General features: G+C 47.0%; 7 protein-coding genes across 7 annotated transcripts; 5 read left to right on the plus strand and 2 right to left on the minus strand.

The window, feature by feature from the left end:
- Positions 1–1,368: 1,368 nt before the first annotated feature.
- Positions 1,369–3,596, plus strand: BDW43DRAFT_114737 (uncharacterized protein). Its single transcript, XM_032037978.1, has one exon. It carries the CDS (start codon positions 1,861–1,863, stop codon positions 3,220–3,222), a length of 1,362 nt encoding a protein of 453 aa, XP_031905169.1. The 5' UTR covers positions 1,369–1,860; the 3' UTR covers positions 3,223–3,596.
- A 359-nt stretch (positions 3,597–3,955) lies between these two features.
- BDW43DRAFT_296622 (uncharacterized protein) lies at positions 3,956–5,472 on the plus strand (the record flags this gene model as incomplete). The annotated part of the gene is made up of 2 exons (XM_032044236.1): positions 3,956–4,727; positions 4,781–5,472. The coding sequence occupies 2 exons, from the start codon at positions 3,956–3,958 to the stop codon at positions 5,470–5,472; spliced, it is 1,464 nt and encodes a 487-aa protein (XP_031905170.1).
- Positions 5,473–6,652: 1,180 nt separating this feature from the next.
- Positions 6,653–8,897, minus strand: BDW43DRAFT_306201 (CeGAL family transcription factor; the record flags this gene model as incomplete). The annotated part of the gene is made up of 3 exons (XM_032045972.1): positions 6,653–7,967; positions 8,032–8,744; positions 8,811–8,897. The coding sequence occupies 3 exons, from the start codon at positions 8,895–8,897 to the stop codon at positions 6,653–6,655; spliced, it is 2,115 nt and encodes a 704-aa protein (XP_031905171.1).
- A 2,158-nt stretch (positions 8,898–11,055) lies between these two features.
- On the minus strand, positions 11,056–13,348 carry BDW43DRAFT_261356 (coatomer subunit delta). Its single transcript, XM_032040303.1, has 4 exons — positions 13,250–13,348; positions 12,745–13,188; positions 12,492–12,688; positions 11,056–12,435 (listed from the first exon to the last, which is right to left on the minus strand). The coding sequence occupies exons 1-4, from the start codon at positions 13,250–13,252 to the stop codon at positions 11,529–11,531; spliced, it is 1,551 nt and encodes a 516-aa protein (XP_031905172.1). The 5' UTR covers positions 13,253–13,348; the 3' UTR covers positions 11,056–11,528.
- Positions 13,349–13,505: 157 nt separating this feature from the next.
- BDW43DRAFT_114788 (uncharacterized protein) lies at positions 13,506–16,520 on the plus strand. The gene is made up of 2 exons (XM_032037979.1): positions 13,506–14,835; positions 14,886–16,520. The coding sequence occupies exons 1-2, from the start codon at positions 13,705–13,707 to the stop codon at positions 16,215–16,217; spliced, it is 2,463 nt and encodes an 820-aa protein (XP_031905173.1). The 5' UTR covers positions 13,506–13,704; the 3' UTR covers positions 16,218–16,520.
- A 2,041-nt stretch (positions 16,521–18,561) lies between these two features.
- On the plus strand, positions 18,562–20,754 carry BDW43DRAFT_114808 (DUF803 domain membrane protein). Its single transcript, XM_032037980.1, has 8 exons — positions 18,562–18,666; positions 18,757–18,800; positions 18,854–18,879; positions 18,977–19,067; positions 19,122–19,212; positions 19,270–19,430; positions 19,486–19,777; positions 19,832–20,754. The coding sequence occupies exons 1-8, from the start codon at positions 18,653–18,655 to the stop codon at positions 20,319–20,321; spliced, it is 1,209 nt and encodes a 402-aa protein (XP_031905174.1). The 5' UTR covers positions 18,562–18,652; the 3' UTR covers positions 20,322–20,754.
- Position 20,755: 1 nt separating this feature from the next.
- BDW43DRAFT_114809 (SacI domain protein) lies at positions 20,756–24,193 on the plus strand. The gene is made up of 3 exons (XM_032037981.1): positions 20,756–21,271; positions 21,379–22,094; positions 22,148–24,193. The coding sequence occupies exons 1-3, from the start codon at positions 21,064–21,066 to the stop codon at positions 24,089–24,091; spliced, it is 2,868 nt and encodes a 955-aa protein (XP_031905175.1). The 5' UTR covers positions 20,756–21,063; the 3' UTR covers positions 24,092–24,193.
- Positions 24,194–24,278: the final 85 nt, after the last annotated feature.

Below are 24,278 nucleotides of genomic sequence, written 5' to 3' on the forward strand. Positions count from 1 at the left end.
AACCTGTGGTCTGGTCGCCCAAATATTTTTGATTTGCAATCGCTATTTTAGAGCGCTAGTGAAGTCTACTAGTTGTGTCTTGGCTGTAGGGCAGTGTCTTATTGGACTTTAGTTTAGTGTTGTTAGTGTTAGTAGTAGACTATTTAGTCTCATGTATAGGGATTATTAGCCAGTAGGAAGACCAGAGTTCCTCTTGAAGTCCTCGAGCTTTCCTGATTTTTGCCCCGAGATGTATTAACCTCGTATGCATCTAGTGCAACTGCCGTTCATTTGATCGGAAATGCATGGACAATATCATCCCATTAGGGTTCGCGTTCAGATCCTTACACTCATGCATGGGGTGGAGATTTTCCAAAACCCGAACCATTATGGACAAGGAAATCGTTTACTGGATTAGGAATGCCAGAGAGGGTTGGCTTTAACCCACATACTGATCTACGGATCCTGACTGATTATGCCGAAGACAACTCAGGGTTCTGGCCACCCTAAACAAGAAATACAGTACCAGCACTATCGGTAGCTTCGTCCAGGACAAGGAAAGGAGAATCCCGGTAAGAGCGTCCTCGGATTCGGCCGAACTCAGGTCTAGTCTACCTGTTCCCGATGGGGCTGGCTGAACGAGATAGACTTCTATTTCGGAACCAGGATCCAAATTCGCCCCGGGACACAATTGATTTTGAGCCTCGTGATGAGATCATGAGAGATAGTTCTTTCTCAGCCTCACTCCGACTTCGCTTTTCATTCGTCGTGATTAACATCACTTTCGCCTGTACCGCGGTTTTATCGTCCCCGAGAAACCTTAAAACAGATGTGTCGCTCTCCGTACTGGGGAAATTGGTACGATCTAAAAGCATCCCATATACCAATTTAGGCATAGGGGCATGCGGACTTAGGGTTGAAAGACTGGCTACGGACTCGGAGGACTCCCGAAATACCACTAGAGCTCGTTCCGGTTGGCGGTCCGAGAATATATTTTCGGACAAAATTGAACAACATTAGTGGATAAGCGGCAGGGCTCTCAACCCGTGCTCCCTTTTTAAAGTAATAATGGTGTATGGTTTCGATGGAAGTTGTACGAGATATATGGGGATCTCAACTGTTCTCTACCCCTTAATATGAGTATTGTGATTACAATGATTACAATAACCCAGTTGGAGAATCGCCGGAGATCCTTGAAACGGTCCACCAAAAAAGGCGATCATCATCAACCCTGACTTGAATGTATGTCAGCCTAGCAACAAAATTTAGTAGGGAAAAAAGAAACAAGGGAAGAAAAATGTAAATATTCAACGCAAATTGACCGATCCAAAACAATAAACCACAAAAAGGAAACGCATGAGATACAATGCTATACCATATCAATTATATTTTCAGAGCGGAGTTATTCTCCTTCTTCCGGTTCCTTTCTCTGTCTCTCTGTCTCCCTCTGCTTCTCTAGCTACTGACTGGACATGGCAGATGTAACATTAGAGCATCACAGTCCACCTCTTGACCCATTAACGGGGACATCCTCGAGGGCAATTAGCTGACTCGATTGAGTTCGCCTAGGAGATAATACAACCACAACACTGGGTCTTTGCCCCCCTGTCGATTTACCTGAACGGACTAACTGTCAAAAAAAGTGGAGTCCCCAAGCCTTCCGTCAATCATTGTCTCGACCGACTTGACCATTTTATTTGCTTGGACGCCAACGACGTTAGTACAGCTTTAGTTTCATCGAGAGTACCAACTTCTCTGGTTCACTTTGCCCCAAGCTCTTAGGTTAAAAGAGGAAGGCAATTCCCCGTTGTTCCCTTTGTTTCCTGAACAACATAACTCATCCCCTACCCCCCGGCTGTCATTCCGGCCCATAAACAAATAATGGAAGGCTCAGCGTTCGAATCACCTTCTTTCCTTGGGAATCGTTTAATCTCCTACCTGCATATCTTGACGACGGCTAAGAGGGGACTGCCATTCGGGTTTCCGCTCTGCGTGGCTCCTTCCCACACCATCACCACCACAGATGCTCTGCTGCAATTGGCATCCTCCGTTGGCCCACACATAGCCATTCTGCAGATCCATGCGGATATTATCGATGATTGGTGCGACGAGACAGCTCGCCAATTGACCTCCTTAGCTAAGAAACATGGATTTTTACTCTGGGAATCGGGCCGCATCCTCAATGCCACCGTTGATATTGTTGGCAGACAAAAGACCGAGTCGAGAGAGGTGAAGAATCAATTAGTGGACTTGATTCGGAAGAAATATACGAAGGGTGTCGTCAAGGAAGCTTCGTGGGCTGTCTTAGGAACTGCGTGGGCTTCAGGGGTGGCAGTTGGCAACCAAGAAGCTGATATTCTGATTCCCACCCTTAAAGCTGCTGCTCGAGAGGCTGTGGCGGACGCTGTGCAGACCATCAAGACGGAAATCACGGCCAACAGCCCAAGTGAGCGTCCATCGACTGGACATGAAGCAATGGCTCTCGAGAATAGTGATGCTGGTTCACATCTCACTTTCGATTATGTGGCTGGCGATACAAGCGGCCTTCCGCCTCGGAAAGCCTCCACCATCTCTCTGACTCAGACAATCACACAGCATACTGAGGATATAATAGAATCACCTACAGACTCGGGAGTCTACGAGCGGAAGGATAGCCTTCAGAGCGGGAGTTCAAGTCTATTCGTTATCGATGAGGAGGTTCCACCCCCACCTCTGCTTGCGCGTGGCCTTGTCCTGTGTTTACCGTCAACAACCGATTCCTCGTTCAAAGCCGACTACAGAAAGAGCTGCCTCGCTGCTGCACGCGCCAATCAAGATTTTGTCATTGGATTTATTTGCGGCGAGTTATGGCATCTTGTTTCTCAAAGGAATGACATATTCGACACCGAGTCTCTTGCACACGAAGCAGACCAACAGCAACCTAGTCCTTATGCTTCAGACGAAGAAGAGCCGCAACCATGTTTGGCTTTATTCTCACACATCCCTCCTAGATTCAGTCTCATGGGCGGCGATGATCTTGAAGATCATGACGACGAGAGTGGGATGGATGAGATGACCCGGTCTGCGATGGAGATGTCGCAGGTGGATACAGCGAATTTACAGGCAACGAAGCTATTCTACAGCATGGCACATGCATTGAAGCTTCGAAATGCGTCCATCAAGGAAAAACAAAACGGGCATACCAGCACAAGTAAACGGAACGAATACGAAATTCTCCATATCCCTGTTGTATCCTTGCCGTAAAGCAGGAACGCTGCTAGCCATTTAACTGTTACTTTCTCGTCACTTGCTCTTTTTTCATTTGGGGTTTACTTATTGTTACTGGGTGACTTGATGTTGGCGCAATTTTTCTTACCATCAATTTTTTTCTTTTTCTTTTCTCTTTTTGTGATTACGGAGTTGGGCACCCCATTGGATGGAATGGTGAGGTACAAGTTGTTCGAAGGGATACAAGTGTTTAATTTACAGCGGCACCAGATTACACTGTATAATATCTACTATTTTCAATACCAAAATCACTTAGTCAAACTGGTACTATTCGTGTTTGAAATTCTAAGGTGAAAAAATCACAAACTACCATTTTGGGAATGGGTACCGTCACATGACTCGAACGCCCGATGAGGCAACGTTCGTTGATCAGTGATTTCAGTTCCCCGCCAGTTGTGTTGTCGCCGTAAGTCTTTCTTCATGTGGGAACATATGATGCTCTCATCCTTGTGTAAAAGGACATCCGAATAACAAACAAGCCACAACCGGGTCTACCAAGTATCCAAGAAACAGGCGTCGTATATGAGATCCTACATAAAAATTGTGACGCGAGTAATGTGGAACGTGCCAGTATAAAGAGCCTTGCCTCCAGAGTCTATACATCATGGAGCCAGATCCTTCTCCAGCACCTATTGGAATAGAGGCTTCGCTTCAAACACTGGATCTCCGCAATATCCAAGACAACCCCCTTCCGATAAGGGGCGCTCCCATGGCTGTTGGCAACCATAAAGGGGTTAATGGCCCTTCAGTTGGGGCTCAGCCAGTTGTAAAAGCTCTGTTAAGAACCGGGGATGTGCTTGTTGAATACGCCCCCTTAGAGGGTTCTATTTCTGTTTCCCCTGAATCCGCTAGTCACCGTTGGCAGGTCTTAAGTGATGATCTTATAAGGAACAGTCCCTACTTTCGGGCCTTGCTTGACCCTAATAAGTTTTCTGAAGGCAGGAATCTCATCTTACAGAAGGCGAGGTGGAACCAGGGTGGGAAAGCATTATCTGATGATGCTTCGATCCAAAGTACCCTGCCAACTGTCAGGTTGCCGGTGGATCATCTCCCACCAAAAATTGGGGTAGACGCAATCGAACTATTCCTTCGAGTGCTGTCATTCAATTCCTTTGACGATCAAGAGAAAATCAAACTTGACGGGGAGCTCAAAACCCAACCTACTTCTTTAGTTGCTAGACTGGTAGCGCTAGCTGATGCCTTCAACTCTCCTGATATTATCCGAGAAGCCCTGAAGAGAACTGGTTATGCATTTGGGAAAGGAAGAGTCCCAATGGTGAAGTTCGATGTCTCGATACTGAGACTGAACGAGGACCGTATTCGGCAAACAATCTTCATAGCAAGATTTCTTAATGAGTGTACTATTCTCCAAGTATGGACACATGCGCTGATCCTTCTTGGGTCAAAGTTTTGGGTAAATGGCGTTGAACCACCTACGTCAGCTAGTGTCCGTTGGCGGTACTTCCCCGACGGTCTAGAAGGTAAAAACCCATTCGAACTCGTCATGTCTCACAAGTGCTAAGACAGTCTCTAGAAGAATTATACTATAGGCGACAATGCGTTTTGAATACCATCACAGATCTCCAAGCGTACTTTCTCCGCGCCTTTGGCGCACTGGAGGAGCCAGAACGCCTTAAATTGCCCACTGCATCGGTCGCAGGTACTACAGTGCAATCCCGACAGTATCAATGTCGGTGCGGATTCGGAAATTCTAGTGCCTGCGACGCCTTTCATCTGGGTCAAATGACCCGCTTTTTCACTCTACGCACGAAGACGATATTCCTCGGATCCACCCTAATAGATCCAGATTTCAGCTTAGACTCCGAAGACGAGGAAACAGAACGCCCCCAGCCGGGCGGCCCCCCAAGTGACATATCAACTATTATCTCCTCGCTTAAGCAGTGTCCTGATTATCAAATCGACACGAATCATAATGGCTGCGGTGTGAGACGCCGGTTTCTTCCCCCTTTAGATTGCATAGAACGATTCGTGGGTGACAGTAGAGGCCTACTAGGTATTGAAGTGCAGGATTGGGATGGCAAAGATTGGCCCTCTGCGTCTAGTTCATGGGCAAACCGGTCACTTCAAAGAGCCCTAGTTCTCGATGTCCATTTGTCTCGAATTAGCGCTATACCGCTCATGTCATCGGGCCTATCACGATCCTCTTCCCAGGAGGAGAAAGCTCGTTTGCTTTTCACAGCAAAGAAGAGGAACTGGGAAGCTTAAACTGATATTCAGTATTTGATACGCGGTACCAAAAGTTCATCGTCATGTCGCCTTACTTTCATTGGGCTTTTGTTGTTACGAAGACGCGACGATCTCATAAATATAGGTATACATTATCTGTCTCGTTGTTATACGCGCATCACTTGCCCTTCTTTCTCATTACTTTCGAGGGCACACATCCGCTGACGAATTCCCCATTTTGAAGAATCATGGAGGACAGTCAAGCTACAATTCAGGAAGATGATCAAATACATGAAAAGCCACTAGAGTCCTTACAGATAGAGCCTCGCGGCAACATTCTTTTGTAACTATACTACTGCAAGTGAATCCAGACAAATTCAAGGCCAGAAAGAACGCTAACACTTCCACCAGCCAAGAATAAGGGTATTAGGAAATCGATAGGTCGGCGCATTGAACATTGCAAAGCGGTTTCGCATATTGCGCTTGTTGAGTATCTCCAGGACCTTCAGACAGAAACCGAGGATAGGATAGGAACATTATGACTGGATGAATCGAATAGCAATGTGTTGCGGTTCAGCAAAGCTGGGGAGAAGACAAAGAAAGAAAAAAGCCGGTATACCGAGTACTAAAGAAGGATCGCGGTCTAGTAGGCATGTCGCAGCTCAAAAAGATTCGTATGCTTCCAGCCCGACGATAAGTGTTGAAAGCGCGTATATCTTATTTTTCGGGGGCAGTGACTCATGGATGAAGTTTCTGAGTGAATGAAGTATGAAACGGAAGATCGTAGTTCGTGGAACCCGCTTGCGGAGGGCCGAGATGATCAAGCTACTATTGACATGTCTCCACTTTTGGTTTTCTTTGCTTATACAGTACCGATTGACTCAAAATCATTCTCATTGTGTCTGTAGCTTCAAGACGAATGGGCGGTAAACGAAATATAGTCATCGTCAATTTGTAGGATGTCGGTCGGTGGCCATTACATATTACATAGCAAAGTCGACGCCAGCGTGCAATCAAGAATCTGAAGTCAATGATAGATAACGCGTGTGGTAGAATTGTTCCGGGGACTCTGTGTTCAACAACCAATTCCTCCTTTCAGCAGACGTAAGGGTTGATGGCATCGTATTATTAAAAGAGTGTGTAGCCTCTTGTGCTATTTTAGAATAATTTTGACATTTTGGTTGGGGGGTGCAGGTACTGGGGCCAGTTGTCGTGCTAGTCATTCTATTCTTTCATCCCAGCAGTATGATTCGAGCCCAATATTAATGTCATCTTCGGGAGGGAAGAAAGAACCGGTTATCTGACCCGTGGCGGGGTCATAAGGTAGATAGTCACCGTAAGAATTGTGGGCATCTAGAGCTTTCTCGTCCTGCTCAAACGCTTGTGGTCCGGGGACTTCCATACCAACAGACGATTGTGGGGCAAAATGGGCAGTAGAATGGTCTACCGGCGACAAAGACATAAAACCCACATCGCCTATGAGACTGCCGGGGGTGGTAGTTCCTTCTCGTAAACTAGGCGGCTTGTGGACTTCGTCATCCACCGAGTCCTGTGAATGGAGACTTGCTATACAAGGAAAGCTATAGACTCTAGCATTAGCATTGAAGCCAAGCCGACGAAGAAACTCATGACACATCTTCCGAGCTTTCTCTGAGGCCATACTAGTCTCCGACATGACTAACAGCCAATCATAAGACTTTCTGGCCGCCTTTAACACCATAGCTGCTTTTTCTGGGACGTGCTGAGCGTGGAAAGAGAGCTCAATCAACAATACGGCAGTTGCTTGCATAAGGAAATGTAATATGCACCACCAAGGAGATATTTTGTGTAGCAATGCTGCTTCTAGAGGTTCGGGAAATAGTCTCAACATATGACAAGCTGATTCAACGCATTCGACGGCTGCCTTTCTGGAAAAGTTTACCGCTTTATCCCCATGCGCACTTGGGTCAAGACGCCGAAGACATGGCTTTGTGATACCAATCTTTGTGCTATAAAAGTTGAGAGCTAGGCTCATTCTGTGGGTTGCTAAGCCCTGCGAAGTGTGTGTGGAGGTGAAATCGTAAGCCTTCGGTAGGTTTATAAGCCAGGAATTAAGGTCAAGGTTTAACCTTTGTATTGCAAATTCCATTCTCGGCCAAGGCGTCTCCACTCCCTCGAGATTGTAGAGTCTGCTCGCCATCCTTTTCGCAATCGAGGTGAGTTTAATCAATTGCAGGAAATAAAGTGACATGCATGGGACCGATTCGAGTTGGCTAAGGCCCTCCGGTGTGGAGCGGCTTATTAGGCGCATCACCGGCTCATGTCGGAAGTCACTCTCATCAAAGGGAACAGGCAGAGGTGTCGTACAGGTGTCATCGATTATGCAGGAAGGTCGGCCTGTCATCACACTAAGACGATGCTCGAGTGTGTATAGAGACCACCAAACACGATATCTTATTTCCTTAGAAGTATCCGATGTGCCCGTCCCTATGTTGCGTAGATGCAACCCAAGGCTCAATGCACTTCGCACCGCACTACCACAGAGCTTCCATGATCTGGGTCTATTTGTGAGTCTTGCGAACGTAACATTCGAAACGTAGATAGGCAATGCGAACATACCGATTTATCTGACCAGATGATAACATATAAAATGATGCCAATCCTTCGACCTGTAACTGTTGCAGGTCAGAATGATGAAGGACTTGCCCCTCAAGACTCAGAGTTCTTGCTCTTATGAAGTATAAGTAGTGATCATCCTTGTCCCTTTTCCACTCGGCATCAGTCAACTGGGCCTGTTTTGCACCAATAGCGAAAATAAGGTTTAAAATGGCAAGCCACTTGTTTCCTGGCTTTAAAGATGGGTTGTTAAAAAATGCTTGGAATTGGGATGCGAAGGTTGAAATTCCAATGATGGGATAAGAGGGGTGTACAGAACTCATGTACGCGTTGAAGAGCTTTGTAGCAGTGTCCTTAGGTGGAAGCTCGGATATGTCGAGTCGCTCAATAACAGGTATGTCTAAGTCGTCGAGGTGATAATTTGAGGAGGCTATCGGCCCATCACAGTAGGACGTCAAAGACGGTGATGATATGCCAGAAGTTGAACGACATACCTCGCACCCGGAGTCAAATTCTTTATTTAACACCTGCAGCCATGAAATCTCCGAGCTTTTACCAATGAAGCCTGTAGCCCGCGAGAAGTCATCCCTATTAAAGTCTTCTTCGGTGTGGTCCGAAAAATGAGATCCAGGCGATGTGCCTGAAAGATAAGGCTCAAATAACTTCCCTTCTTCCAATATAGCATCAGACTGTGCGGCCGAATAAGTGGCACATTCCTGCTTTCACTCAGCGAGGGAGTACTAGGAAGGGTAATTCACACCCACCGTTAGCGCAAGGCTCACCAAATACTCGCCAGAAATACCGAGACGGTTGCTCAGCTTTTTGAGAAGATCTTCATAGGCCTGTATCTTCCCTTCTAAGCTAGCCATCTGCCTTTGAAAGTGACCCAAAAACGTTATCATGTTTCAAGGATCGGATCTGGAGCTTCGCATTGCCACTTACCTCTTGGATTTCTCTCGTTTGCCGTCGGTATAGCAACATATGATTCCAGCCTCTCGGCAATTCCGGCAGCCAGACTTGTCACCCGTGCATTTTGTTTTTCTCTGCCTGCAGGATTCACAGGCCCGACTAACATGCCGACGATGGAACCTTCCGGGCGAGGTAAAGGCAGACTCAGCTCCTTCTGCTAATCTGGGTATAGCCATTTTCCTGCCACCCAGAAGATGATCTAGGTCGTGTGAATGCGGTGGGGCCATTGCATTATCCTATACCATACATTAGAAGTATAACCATGTCAGCATGCTTTGAAAATTGGCGGCTGCTTTAGCGCTCGATGGGACAAACCGTACCCTATGGCTGTAGCTTTTGTTTTCAGAGGACGGCACGTTGAACATAGTGGGCTGCTCTTTCCAGGTGTGTATTTGCAGGCTGGCCATTGTGTAATGAAAACGACGTTTTTGAAAAAGGTACACTTTTATCTACTTGGACACGCAAGCCAGATAAGTACCAATGCTTCAACGGCAAAGTTAATATGTAATATGTAAGAGGTGCATACCTAATAAAATAAAGTTCTTCCTGCGCCAATTATCAGAAATTGTTTGCTGCAGTCAGGCATGATCGATGGCTTGTTCTGGAGGAAAAGAATCATTCCACAAATTGTTGCCATTATAAATATGGTAGGCACGGGGAATGATTCATGACATGTTCCTGGTCGAGAAGTGTCTCATAACTAACCACTGCAATCATACCAACATAAGAGAGGGGAAAAAATCAGAAAAAAAAAGTTTTAGATAATATTTGGCAGGCATGGTTGAGCACCATGTGGGGGCCATTGCTAAAGACATTTTGATGGGTGTATGAAACCCACAATGCGCAGGTTGCATTGGTACAAGAAACGAAGTTCTAGATCTCGAAGTTCACCGCTGATACCTATTAGGGTAACCAAGCCATTAACCTATGTAATAATGGGGTCTCTCCAACCCGGTGGCGGTTGAGATTGGACAAGGGATATCCATCATGCCCGAATATCGCCATAGACGCCGTGCAGGGGAGTCAATGTGACATGCAGTGAGTATGGTTGATCGGTCACACCCAGAGCCGCCCTGCACGATCTCATTGGTTCCCGCCCTTTCGGCCGTCTGCCCATTCTCAGGTGAAAGAGCCTCTCACAGGGCTGGTTGAACATGGCCTAGATTCGCCTCTTTCCCGTCTGGTCCCTATGTGTAATGCTTATGTGAGGGCGCATCGTCGGTGCACATCAGTCAAGGTAAAAGGTTAAACGAACTGAGTATATAGCTGATGGAGTGATCCATAGTTGCATGTCGGCTTTATAACTCACGGAAGGTACCAGTAACCGTGTTTCGAGGTTTCGTCCGTGGGTTCATTAGTACCTCGAGCGCAACAAACACATGACAATGGAAACGACAACCCCCCAAGCCCTTGGTTGACTGATAAAGATCCTTGTCGACCCAGATTTGCACCCCACCCGATTATTGAGGAATGAACGCTTGAGGGGCAGTGCCGCGGAAGAGGGGAGGGGGATACCCCAACAGCCTCCCGGGGGCCCTGGTTGTCGTTCTTTGACTGTAACCCAATAACCGGAAGCTCAGGTGAGGTAGTTGGTCACCGAAATGCTGACCATCCATGGCGGAATGTTGGGGGTACGGAGAGCTTGGAGGATCAATCAATGACAGAACTGACCGAGTGTTGTATACACTAAGTATGAGCCGATACACACCCATTCCCTCTTCAGCTCTATACACCGTGGATCTGTGACTGTGCTTATTGATGCTGACGTCTTTCATTACATCCGAATGACCCAGTTCCGACGAAATTCTCTCACTCGAGGAGCCACGGTCAGCGGAGCTGAAAGGTTCTCATTCTCGCTCACGCGCACCTCGGGATCGGGCTCTAGTGGAGTGAAATGCCGTCTGCCTACCTGGGTAAGATCGAGGGGGTGTTAAGGTCAAGGGTAAATAAATAAAGTGAGTACAGGAAATGCAGAAGGCAGGTGACTTTTAGACTTACCACTTAAATAGTAACCAACGTTTCATGTACCCTTCACCTGTACCAAAGAAACTTTTATCTTTTTTTTTTTTTTTTTTCTTTTTTCCTTTTCTTTCCTTTTTTATCACTCTCTTCTTGTTCTAAAAAAAGGAAAAAAGAAATCAATACCATAATAACGAAGGGAAAGGTGGGATCAAAAGAGGACTCTGTGTTCCCCTCAAATGACCAAGAACAGTGGAATTAATTATAGATGAAGTCAATCTGCCCCTTTGACGAACCTAGAGGTAGGTGGAAATATGATTCATAGTTGCTTATGTCCAAGAGTAGATTCTAGGACGTCCAAGGAATAACGCCCTGCCCCCTTACTCATCAAGTACACAGATTTAATGCCAATGTCCAAAGAAACTCTAGCTGAGAAAGACGGGAAGGATGGGTTTTATTGAGGAGCATAAAAACAAAAGGGCCCTGGACAACAGAATTAGAGGAATTCGCGGTGATAAAATCTTAAGAAGGCAATCCGAACATCATTAATACTCTATACACCCGAAACCATATTACTTGATCAAATAACCATCAGCAATGCTCTTCACCTCCTTGCTGAATCCGGTTTCTTCGCCACCCATCTCTAACAGAGAGACAGCGGTAACATCAACGTCAACGAAAGGATTGGTTTTGGAGAAGCGCACGTTCATTGGGAAGAAAATGTTTTCGTCAGAATCGCCTGTAGACTCAAACTCGAAGCTTCCAGTCGCGTTGCTTTCATCCACTGTTCCGATGTTCCAGTCGATGCTATCCCCGGTCACTTCGTATACAGCATCGAAACTAGATACAGATGGCTCTGTCTCACCATATGGGATAGTCACAATAACGTCCCGCAGAGCGTCTGAGCCGGTAAGCTCGTACTCAACAGTGACAGTGGTAGAATCGGATCCCCTGTTCACCCAGACGGTGAATGTGATGGGAAGGATGTCTGTGTTATCAGAGCTAGCGACGCGCCAACGTAGGACACCGATTGAGTTATTGACTGGGAATCGCTTGGTTGAATCCTTTAATTGAATAGCTGATAAGTCGGTGAAGGCAGCCTTATCAACATTTGGATGTGTACGGAACTGAGCTCCATGGGTAGAGCTGGTAGCGAGATCAAGCCTGACTTTGGTGAATGATGGATCAGAGATGCGGAGCTGTAGGTCGCCTTTGACCTCGAAGGATTTCAGAGCACCTTCGCGAGTAAGACTGGCAGAGATTGTTTCCGCAATAGTAACATGAATAGGGTCCCGATCGGCAGACAAAGAGGCCCGCGCGGAGGAAGTTTCCCCCACGATAGGGGTTGAGGCCTGCGGGGTAACTAGTGGGCTAGACTCCTCAACTTCAGGGCCCAGATCACCGCGGACTTTCTCGTATATGTCCGTAGATTTTGACTTCTTGCCGAGCTGCATGCCTTTTCCTCTGATCGGCAATGGCCTAAAGGCGTTGCTCGTTAGGAACAGCAGGGAAAACAGTGGGATACAGATACATACTTGGCAAATGATTTCTTCTTCTCGGCTTCGTAGGAATCGTAGGAATCAGGCATGGCAGGTCGTGACGGAGGAGTGTACACGGGATAAGATGGGGTTCGCGGAGCCATGGCACGACCGGTGCGGGCTGCCTCCTTTCGCTGCATCTCCAGTTGCTTCGCCTTTCTCTTACGTTCCTCACTCGCCTCGAGTTCTTTATTCTAAGAAGTAAAGTCAGCGAGCCGTCGAACTCTCGATTAGTGGGGAATAAATATACCCGTTCAATAATTTCTTGTATCCTCTCCTCGTGACTCTCCATTTCCAAGAATGTCTTGATCTGTGACAGTGTCAAATTCTCTCTGTACCCCTGTGTTACCAGCTCGTCGTATGCGCTGAGTAGCTCGAAAGCATTGCGCACAATCTCCCGCTCATCTAAGCTCTTGCAAATGCTGGTGGTAACTTGGGCAAAGAGATGAAGGCTATCAATGTCTTGCAAAATGTTCGATTGGCGGTTGGTGATCAGGACAATGTATAGCTCATCCAGGGGCTGATACACGAAGCGGACATTGTCTTGCTCAACGGTGGTATGCTGGGTGCCAGAATCTGCCAATTTAGGGAAGGATGCGAGCAAAGCTTCGATCCTAGAGCGAGCAATCTCACGGAACTGGCGCGAAAGAACTGCCTTACCCCCGCGGGTGCATATGGACGCTGCGAGTACAACCTGTTGTGGGTTGACAATGGTCAGCACGGTTCGCCTGAGACTACGGAAGATAGAAACAGACCATGACTGAATAGTAAGAAAATACGAATCCGCTTTAATGGTAGCCAGACAAAATGGCGGCTTTAAAGGAATGGGTGAATATCTGAAAGTGTGTCCAGACTGTGGTCGAATGCAATGCCAGGTATTCCACTCCGGCGGCGGAGCCGCTTGCTGTTCACTTCTGTCTCTCCGTTGGCCCGTGCACAGCGCTACCCCCTCGCTTACCACAGCACAAGAGCCAGAGCCTAACTTTGCTCTCTACAAGTCTTAAACAATCCCGTTAACGCGTCCTTTCTTATCATCTTCCTCTCACTTTTAACATCATATTGAAAAGAGATTCTATGATCTTTCATTCTACTCATTGACTGAAACATTGGTTTTTCTTGTAAGCGTAGCAGGCACGCCTGTATTCGAACTCGACATCATCCAACGCCACACTGAATCTTACACGCGATAACCTCTCAATACATTCATGCTATGGCCACAGCCTCTCCAGTAGCGTTCTCTGCGATGGACCCTCCTGTGATCGATGATACGATGGAGATGGCTTCCCCTTACCCGGGGCATGCCGACGATTTTGACATCGACCTCGATGTCATGGACGATCAAGCCTCGAACAACGATAAAGACATGATTGGAGACGACGAATTTGAGGAGCCTCCTCAACCAACATATGAACAAGATGGTGCAAATGATGCCGACATGATAGATGATGTCGCTGAACCGACCATGCTTGATGCAGACGACCAATATGCAGAGACAAGTTATAGTGTCGAGATGCAGTACGGCACTGAAAAGCTTTACGAGGCAGATATGCTAGAAGATGATTTTGAGGAAGACATTGATGCCCCTGTTCCAGAAGCTCCTGTACCAGAACTCCGAGAAGAAGCCCCGACACCCCTTGAATCTGCAGTTAATCAAGTAACATCAGAACAAACCCCTACTGGAGAAGGCAATATCGAACAAGACAATAGTGGAAACCAGACCGCGGAAAACCTTCCTGAGACTGGTGCCGAATCGGCACATGTGCAAGATGCACCGGAAGAAGTTACTCCACATCACCATCATCAGGATACCGACCATGTTACCCAGGAACCTGAAGTGGGCCAGTCTGAACGTGAGAAAGTTGATAATAATGTCAACGACACTAACAAACCAGCTCAAGTAGATATACCGGAAGGTCCTGGTGATTATGAGGATGATACAACTGGCGCGGAACAGCCCCAAGTGTATCAAGATGATACTAGTGGAACCCAGCCAATATTGGATGAGCACAAAGAACCGGAAGAAGAACAAAGAGAGCACACGGCGTTTGACGATTCACATGAGCAAGAGACGAAACCTGCGGGAGACAACGAGCAAGAAAATGATACAGCTAAGGATATTCCTCTCTACCCTGTGAGAGTTTACTACCAAGAAAACGAGATTTCGTTATTCCCACCTCACGAGGGCGACTCCTCCGAAACTTTTTTCCTCGAAGATGAAAACCTAGCATATGCGCCGTTAGGAGAGCTCTTTCAGTCTTGTCGTGGAGTACTTCGCGAGCATATTGGTGACAATGAAGTTCTCATTATGGATGTTGACGCTCTGAACATCCAACTAACTGAGGTTTGTAGCTCTATTACTATTTATCGTATAGCTACTAACTATAATCTCAGGATTCTTCACATATATCAAAGATAACTTTGTATCAGATTGTCGACTTGTACCTACAGTTGTGCCACAATGATGGGGTCGATGAACCTGAACCCCTCTATCTCACCCTCAATACGAAACTGACTATATCTGCGGAGGTTTCTGACCTCCTTCTAGCTGCCAGTGAAGGAAAAGGCTTGTCTGAGATCCATTCGTGGGATGGCTATCATGAAGTGGAGGGAGCCTCAGCAGATATCCTTGAAGGAGATGACCAGGAGCTGAAATCGGATGAAGAGCAGCAAGATATGCCCTATGAAAAAGTTCGTCGCCTTTCTGAACCACAAGATGTTCATGGAAAGGAGCCTACTACCAACGATCACCAAGTCGCAGAGGGTCAACAGGATGACCAATGTTTGGAGGGTGATGATGCAAGTGCTAACATATCAGACGATGCCCCTGAAGCAAAAGAAGCCAGCCGGCTGCAGCTCGAGAACCCAAAGCCTTGCGATCGACAATCACCAAATGAGGCATCGTATGACTCGGAAGAAGAGCAACATACGGAATCCACAGCTACTATAACCAATCTACCGGCAAATGACTCAACAGATGGGCAGCAACATCCTGACGGTTTTACAGATGTGCCACCTAATAATCAAGAGGCCCATGACACCCATGAAGAACGGTACGAACTAGAAGGCACTAGCGACAAGGGTTTTCCCGAAGAGGGAATCAGCTCAGTTACTGCCAATAGTATTAACTATGAAGAAGAAGATGAAGGTGATGCCTCTGGTCATGAACATGACCATTCCACTGAGCCAAACACAGAAAAGCATCACGAGGAACCGCCGAAAGAGAGTTATGAAGACACCCACACCGAGGTTGAGAGTGTTTCCCAAGACGACGAAGATGATACCGAAGAGACATTGCAGGGCGACGAAGGAGATACTTTGCCCAAGGTGGATAGCACTGTCGCAGATGTACAAGGGAACCTCGCTCAACCTAGTCCCGATCTGGCCGACGTCTCACTCGGTATCACAGAAGACCTTAAGAGCTCTATCGGCGGCCCAGAGAATATGGATGACGATTTCGTGGATACAGGCCTTCCTGGAGAGATTACTGATGTGGCTCAAGATACTGCATCAAATGCCATCGGAGACGAAGTCGAAGAATTACCCTTCGATGACGAGGAAGAATACCTAGACTTCGGGATCGACGAAGATCTCGGTGTAGCTGATGAGGAGATTGGCACGAAGTCCGTTTCGGCATCCACCAAACGGCATCGTGAGCCGGAAGATGATGAGTTTGAGCTGGCTGAGAGCCCTACTCCAGACGCTAAGCGCTCCCGGTCTTCGTGATCTCATCTTCACCATCTTCACTAGTTTCTTACCACCCCTTTGATCTATCTGCCAGACTAGTCCGCCATTTTTCTGGACTGTATGCGCATTTGTCGGATTTGTCTAACCAGTCACTGCACCTCTCGGTTCGTGCTGATCACAGTATCTTTCCTATCGAGGTGCGCTAGTAACAATGAACTAACCTAAAATACTTCGGTGGATATCGACCGCCACAGCCACTCAAACGGAATCAGGTATGTATCTCCCTAATAACTCCTCAGATTTTCAAAGTATGCTCTTAGAGGTATACGTTCAGTCTTGTCCTCTCCCGGACGCGGCTCCGTAAGTTTTAGGTTTGTACGCACTATTCTCCCGGTTTGAGGTGATCTTATCTCTTTTTTCCTCTTCCTTGATAACTTAACCCCCTACTTTTGTTGCATTGCTTGCGTCTCTTGGCTGGAGTGATACCTCTTGGTGGTTTCGGCGTTATACGTTGTGTAAGGTTTGCCTATACCAAAAGCGCTATACCCAGATAGCATGCTGTTCAGTACTGGCGTCACTGGTGATTTACCTTTGCACCCTACCTCCAGGGGCAGTTACCAATAATATCCTAGTTTTAGTCTTGATCTACGACGTGTCTTCTGAATATTTCTCCTCCCATCTTTTGTACTCACTAGGGGACTTGGTATTTGGGACTAAACAAGGCGAAAATTCGCAATGGGATGATTTGTGTGACTGAGAGGGAGAGGTCCTTAGCACGGCAGCAGTACGGAGTAATAAAAAATGAAGTTATGCTATCAATGTTGATTGACTGTTTTCCTCTTTACCTTTTTTTCCCATAATTATCCTCTAATTTGGTGTTTGGTTATAAGAGAAAGCTGCGGGACTTTCAATAGATACTGATATAAGGTCACGTGTCGGTGTCCGCGGAGGTGTCGGTGTCCGCGGAGCAGATTAATTATTTTTTTAAAGTTACAGTAGTCCAGGCACATTGCATAGGGTTAAAAAGTAAACTTACAGGCTGGAAGCATTCTCACGTAAGGGACTCTGCCCTGGAAGCTTTGAAGGGAATAGGAGGCTATCTCCAGTTGTGTGACGTAACTCATGGGATACCTAATCTTAATAGAAGCTGGAAGTAGATACCTCGGCAGTTTATTTAGGACCTCGTGCCAGTACTATTTTATGATGATAGTCCAACGTTGGAAGGAAAATATGCGAGGAGGGGGGTACTATATCATATTACATGATGCCTGCAGGGCTCATAAATAATACCAGGTTAGGTACTCCGCAAAGTGCGATACAAAATGCCTGTGCACTGGTAACCGCTGTAGCGCCGGGAAAGAGATTCTTAGACTCAGAGGAAATTAAATTAAATTAATTATTCTTAGACTACGATTGAGATTCTCAAGTTGTGAAACGCCGATCTCACACATAGAAACGGTTAAACAGGGAGCACCAAGGGGCTAGCGCGTCAAATCCTGGATGGTGATTGGGTGGCGTGATGTGGCCACCTATTCCTTCATTACGGAACCTATCTAGGCTGTAGTATTGGAGATTGAAGTTGGGAATGGCCCGGCCTTTACTAGGGGACCATTTTTATTAGATGACTTTGGCTACGTTGTGTACTTAGCATCGCAGGCGGTGGCATGTTAGGTCGAATCGAAATCATTAGTATTTTACATAAATTAGTTTCCTCATTTTTTTTGTCTGTATGTATTACTTGATGGTAACCACAGTGATTGTCCGGTTCTCTATAGAGTACGTAAGGTTGGCACTCTATTATTAGTATGGTGGCACCGGATAGGTATTTACTAACTAGGGAGGATATCGATTGACTGGATAACTATTTGGGCTGTATACACACTCATGTTGGCAGAGGAAGGAAAGAATGAGGAAATCATCTTTTTTATTTTCCAGGTAAACTCCCCAAAGCAGACAGTGGGTTTGGTGTGGTTAATCGACTCAAACCACTTACGCGTCCCAAAAACCATCCGGTTCCGTGTGCTGGAAGGGAAAAAATCCCCCCACCGCACGAGCGCAGGCAGCCAAGCCAGCCTCAGGCTAGCCTCTAGAACCGATCGGGGAAGACCGACCAGTAACTTAGCTCTCTTTCATTCACAGTTCTCGACCGACCACATTTTCAGAGTCGCTAAACCCCAAAAAGCCTTGCAAAAACTTGTGCAGAGTTACTTGTCTGCGTTTTTCACTCCTATCCGAATAACAAGAGATTTGCTGTTGCTGTTCTTGTCCTTCTTCCTGAATAGAGACATTCATTGTTGGTGCGCCCCGGATGCTTGGCTAGTCGACCGAGCCAACAACTACCTATCCACCCACCCACCCAATTCCACCTCTCCGTTGACAGTCGCTCTCGATTCTCGAAATTTATTCCGCCAGGCGACTGCTAGCATTGGAGTCCGTACAACAGAGGGGGCCTCTAGCTCCTAAGATACATCAATATGCTCTCGGAGAAGTATGCGCTTCTTGTTTTGTTGTCCTTGATTGTTTGACTCTAGGGGCCTCATGATCATGTTGTTCTGACCGGTTCTCCCGTTGTATATAGGTATATCGGCCTAATTTTGGCCATTCTATCAACGATGGCAATAGGTATGGGCTCATCTTCTGGCTTTTATCGCGGACTAGAATTGACCATATTCCAGGCACAAGTTTTGTTATTACAAAAAAGGTCCGTTCGACCTCGCTCACGCCGTCAATTCAGCCCTCCTCCTCACCCGCCTATACCCACCTCGGCTCGAACTTCGAGACTAATCAGTCGCATGCAGGGATTAACACACGCATCCGAACAACATGGTTTTGAGGGAGAAGGATTCTCATATTTGAAAAGCCCCATTTGGTGGGGTGGTGTTATCACATGTACGAAAACGCCTGTTGGTGCACTGTCGAGAGAGGGCTAACAGCGATCGGTAGTGGCCATTGGAGAAGTCGCAAACTTCGCAGCGTACGCCTTTGCGCCTGCAATCCTCGTGACGCCTTTAGGCGCATTAAGTGTCTTAATAGGGTAGGAATCGCCCTCCAGTCTGCTGTTCCCTGTGCGACTTGTTGACAATCAGTGAAGTGCGGTCCTTGGTTCCTACTTTCTCGATGAGAGACTGGGCACATTGGGTAAAATGGGATGTGCTTTGTGCCTTCTGGGCTCAGTGGTGATCGTCCTTCATGCGCCTCCGGATAAGCCTGTCGAGACGATCGAAGAAATTCTGCACTATGCTCTCCAACCAGGTATGTGTTAGACCCCCGCTCCTCGCGGCGCAGGACTAACTTTAGCTCCCAAAAGGATTTCTGCTCTATTGTCTTGCGGTAGCCATTTTCTCGACTGTCATGATCTACCGAGTTGCGCCCGTTTACGGCAAAAAGAACCCCCTCATTTTTATTTCGATCTGTTCCACCGTCGGTTCAGTCTCCGTCATGTCCGTCAAGGCTTTTGGCATTGCCCTGAAGCTTACACTTGGTGGCAATAATCAGTTTACGCATGCGTCGACCTATGTTTTTATGATTGTCACGGCCTTCTGTATCCTCACTCAGATGAACTATTTCAACAAGGCCCTGAATCAATTTTCTACTTCGATGTAAGTGAGTAGGCGCAATAATGCATTCGCAGCTGATAGAATCTTCTTCTCCAGCGTAAATCCCCTGTATTATGTGACGTTCACTACAGCCACATTGTGCGCTTCCTTCATTCTTTTCAAGGGATTCAACACGACGGATGCGGTCAACACAATCTCGCTGCTGTGCGGGTTTCTCATTATCTTCTCCGGCGTCTATCTTTTGAACCTTTCCCGACATGACCCGGATGGACGGCAGATGTTGAACTCCAAGCTGGATGATGAAGGGGTACCTACCGATGGAATCGCAAGCTTTCAGACTCGCCGATCGATGCAGTCCCGGCGGAGCAATGAGCCCCATCGTCGAAGCTCATCCAGCATTGCTTTCCTGAATGGCAATGGAGACCGTGAAGGCTTGATCCACGCTTACGATGTCGAGAACCAAGCGTACGGTCTGACGGAATTGACTGAAGAGAGCGACGGAGAGCCAGGGCCCACGTACAAGAATAAACGTAGCGACGATCTAGAGCGCACCTCCCATCAGCCCAATAAGCATGACGAGCGATAGTATGACGGACTCTCTTTTCTTTTTTTCTTTTCTTTTATCTGCTTGTTATAAATCACGACGAGGTTACTGCTGTTACGTTTTCTTTTCTCCCATTCGCTTTTTACCCACTTAGTCATGCGTTGCTACTGGCACCATTCGACCCGAGAATATTGCTTTATGGCTGCATTGTACTTTTATTTCTCTTGAAGCGTAAGAAAATATACCAGGGTTGGGGATCAGGGATGCTCATGAGTCATTTGAACTGGATTGGACAAATTTCTTTTTTGGTTGCTTTTCTTTTCTTTTCTTTATGCCCCCTTGGCTGAGGTTAGAAAGGAAATGGTTGTCTGCGACAAACAGGATTGTACATACGCATTATTGTCAATTTTGAGATAGATATTGTGCATTTCCTTTTCCATTTAGAAACAGTTGGGACTTGGAGATATTTAAGGATGTTCGTGGGTATGCAAGTTTTGAAGATGCGCCTCGACGGGAACGTGGGGTACCTGACGGATGAAGTCAGTGAGTGGAGATCAGCTGTCCTGGCTTAAGCTATATCTACACTACATGACCTTTACTACTATATTGCCATGACATATGCTTGACTTGGGGGATGATCTTTCTACGACAGTATGGGTCACTAGATAAATCTTTATTTAGTGTAGGCTGAACGTGTCTGATCGCTCCAACCATTTATTATTTATAAATAAGTTCTGCAGGGTCCTCCGAAACTGACGCGACTCTCCGCCTCCGCGAAAACGACATGCCAGCCTTATTGCGGAAACTGGCTATCTTCGCTGCCGTTGATGGACTTATTCTCCAGTTTCCGGGGAATGGGTTGCGGCACAATGGAAACAGCGAGACCTCCTCTATTCGGATTGACTACAAAACTGGCAGGATTTCATCCATACCAGCCTACCCTGCGGACCAAGATGAGCGAGATCCGGGGTTGGAGGCTTTTGGCCTTGTGGGTAAGCAAGCTCCTGGCCCTCATGGTTTTCTGTATTACCGTTTCGTTTGCCACTATTGTTACTGTATATTATCCATTAGATCAAGTGTTAACTGGGTTACGCCAAAGGCCTCCTAAACGTTGCATCATATTCCTTTCTCATCTCTATAACTCAACGCCAACAGGTTGCGCAAATTCAAGGAAAGCCTGTATATACTATCAGCAATGTCGCCGTCATTCCAATTTCATCGCAAGAAGATGCTAGCCGCGCAATCTCCCAGGCAAAGGAACAACTTTTACAAGGTGATGACGAGCAAGATGAGACGGCTTCGGAGGAGAGCCTCTCTGATGTAGAAACTGAGGGAGAGGAGGTCGATATTAGCAGCGTTCCATCTTCTCCGGTCCGAGAGACTTACCATGTGAGAGGCCATAGTGTCAGTAGTATTGCGGAAGATGTGATCGGGAAAAAGGCCCGGTTCGGGCGTTTCGCAGCAAATTGGCTGTCGAGGAAAACTCTTGGGTTACCAGGATTTGGTACAGTGGGCCAAAACACTGAAGACCCGTCTAAAGTTTCGAATCAATCGATCGAACTTACAGATGTGAACAAAATTAACACCGAAGCAACTACGGCGGAAGGAGATACTTCGCTGCAAAAGACCACAGGACAGCCATCGTCGGCCGACCCGACGGTTGAATTGCTACCGAAATTGCTTCGTTATACGAAACTGCTGTTTACATCGAGTAATTTCTTTTTCGCTTACGATTATGACCTCACTAGGCACATTGCCGGGCAAAGGCTGGCGCTCAATAGCCATCTACCACTACACAAGATAGTGGATGAATTGGTAAGCAGAATAAGTCTCTGGACCTCGTTACCCACCCTGCTAATCTTAGGTAGTATTTCTGGAATAAACATCTCATGGCACCATTCATCACAGCCGATGCCCATAGCTTTGTGTTACCGCTGATGCAGGGTTTTGTCGGCCAGCGGGAATTCACTGTAGCTACTGCACCGGACCACCAGCCGACTAGGTTGGATAACTCCACTCAAGGGAGCTCCGAAGGCCGTATTTTGGGTGAAAAACATGAGGCACAAGCTTCTGGTGCTGATGTCAATAAACGGAACTTTCTCCTTACCCTGATTTCTCGGCGATCGGTCAAGCGGCCTGGCCTCCGATATCTCCGCCGTGGTGTTGATGATGAAGGAAATACCGCCAACAACGTAGAGACCGAACAGATTCTCTCAGTTCCGGACAGGGATTCTGCGCATAATATGTACTCCTATCTGCAAGTGCGTGGTTCTATTCCCCTATACTTCTCCCAGTCCCCATATGCTTTCAAGCCCGTTCCTGTGTTGCACCACTCGACAGAAACGAACCAGTTTGCCTTTGATAGACACTTTCGGGCACTAAGCCAAAAGTATGGCAAAATTCAAGCCGTCTCACTCATTGATAAGCATGCCAGCGAAAAGAAGCTAGGGGAGCAGTATGAAAAATATGCGCAAGCTCTCAACAAATCAGGAGGAATAGAAGGTGCACCTCTCGGTTTAGAGTGGTTTGATTTCCACAATGAATGCCGTGGGATGAAATTTGAGAACGTCAATCGGCTCATAAATAGCTTGGAGAACACTTTGAACGAATATGGGGACACAATCGTGCGGAACGATACTGTTGTTCGAGGTCAAACGGGTATCATCCGCACGAATTGCATGGACTGCCTAGACCGTACGGGAGTCGCACAGTGCGCCTTTGGTCAATGGGCCCTAGAGCGGGAGCTGAAGCAGGAAGGTATCGAAATTGATCTCAGCGGCGATTCCTCGACTCAATGGTTTAATACCCTTTGGGCTGATAATGGGGACGCCATCTCCAAGCAGTATTCCTCGACGGCAGCTCTAAAGGGCGACTATACACGGACGAGGAAGCGGGACTACCGGGGTGCACTGAACGACCTGGGTCTGACTTTAACACGTTACTTTAACAATATTGTCAGCGACTATTTCTCACAAGCATGTATCGATTACTTATTGGGGAATGTCTCTACGCAAGTATTCAAAGAATTTGCCACGGAGATGCAAACAGCTGACCCAGGAATTTCGGTTCAAAAGCTCCGCCAAAATGCTATCGACACAAGCTGCAGGATCGTGATAAGCGAACAATCGGAGGAGTTTCTAGGCGGTTGGACTATGCTTACTCCACGACAACCTAATACCCTGCGAACCTTGCCATTCGAGGAGGCGGTTCTCTTGCTCACAGATGCCGCCATCTACAGCTGCCGGTTCGACTGGAACACCGACAAGGTGCTGTCATTCGAACGGATTGATCTACGCTCCGTGACGCGAATCAACTACGGCACATATATCACTTCCATTCTAACCGACACCCAAACTGACAAACGTGGCAACGTCGGCCTTGTCATAGAGCATCGTGAGGGCGACACAAACGCTCTTCGTGTCAACACTCGCTCGTTACAGAGTAACGTGGACACCAAGACACTCGACAGCAACGCCACCTCCAACAACGAATGGGACATGTATTCCTGGTTCAAGGGTGCCCCACGGTCCAAAACTCAGTTCATTGCATTCAAAGCTCTTCCCCTCTCTAATTCTGTCACGCAGACAAGGAGAAGCAGTACAACAGTTAGCGAAATAGATTGGGTGCGGGCCATCTGCGAGGAAATAGAGCGAGCCATGAAGGTTGGTGAGGCTCCGCGACCAGATTCCGATGATCATGAAGGATCATCCATAATTGAAGCGTCAGACATTATTTCATTGGAAGATGCCAAGGCACGGACTGGCATCTTAGAGCACTTGGTTTATGACATAAAGAAGTTGGTGTGGGCATAGATTGTGTGACGGAATATATCGTCTTCTTATACATACATAGTTTATAGGCGTACACAATTTCCCTCGGGGCTATAGTCTAGTATATAGTATATCAATCATTGCCCGGCGTGCTTCGGCCATTTTGCCACTTGATATACTCTTCTTCCTTCCTCTTTATCTGCAGTATTTCCTTTACGCACATATCACG

Source organism: Aspergillus alliaceus (genome assembly GCF_009176365.1).
Source record: "Aspergillus alliaceus strain CBS 536.65 unplaced genomic scaffold BDW43scaffold_3, whole genome shotgun sequence".
Lineage (NCBI taxonomy): Eukaryota > Fungi > Ascomycota > Eurotiomycetes > Eurotiales > Aspergillaceae > Aspergillus > Aspergillus alliaceus.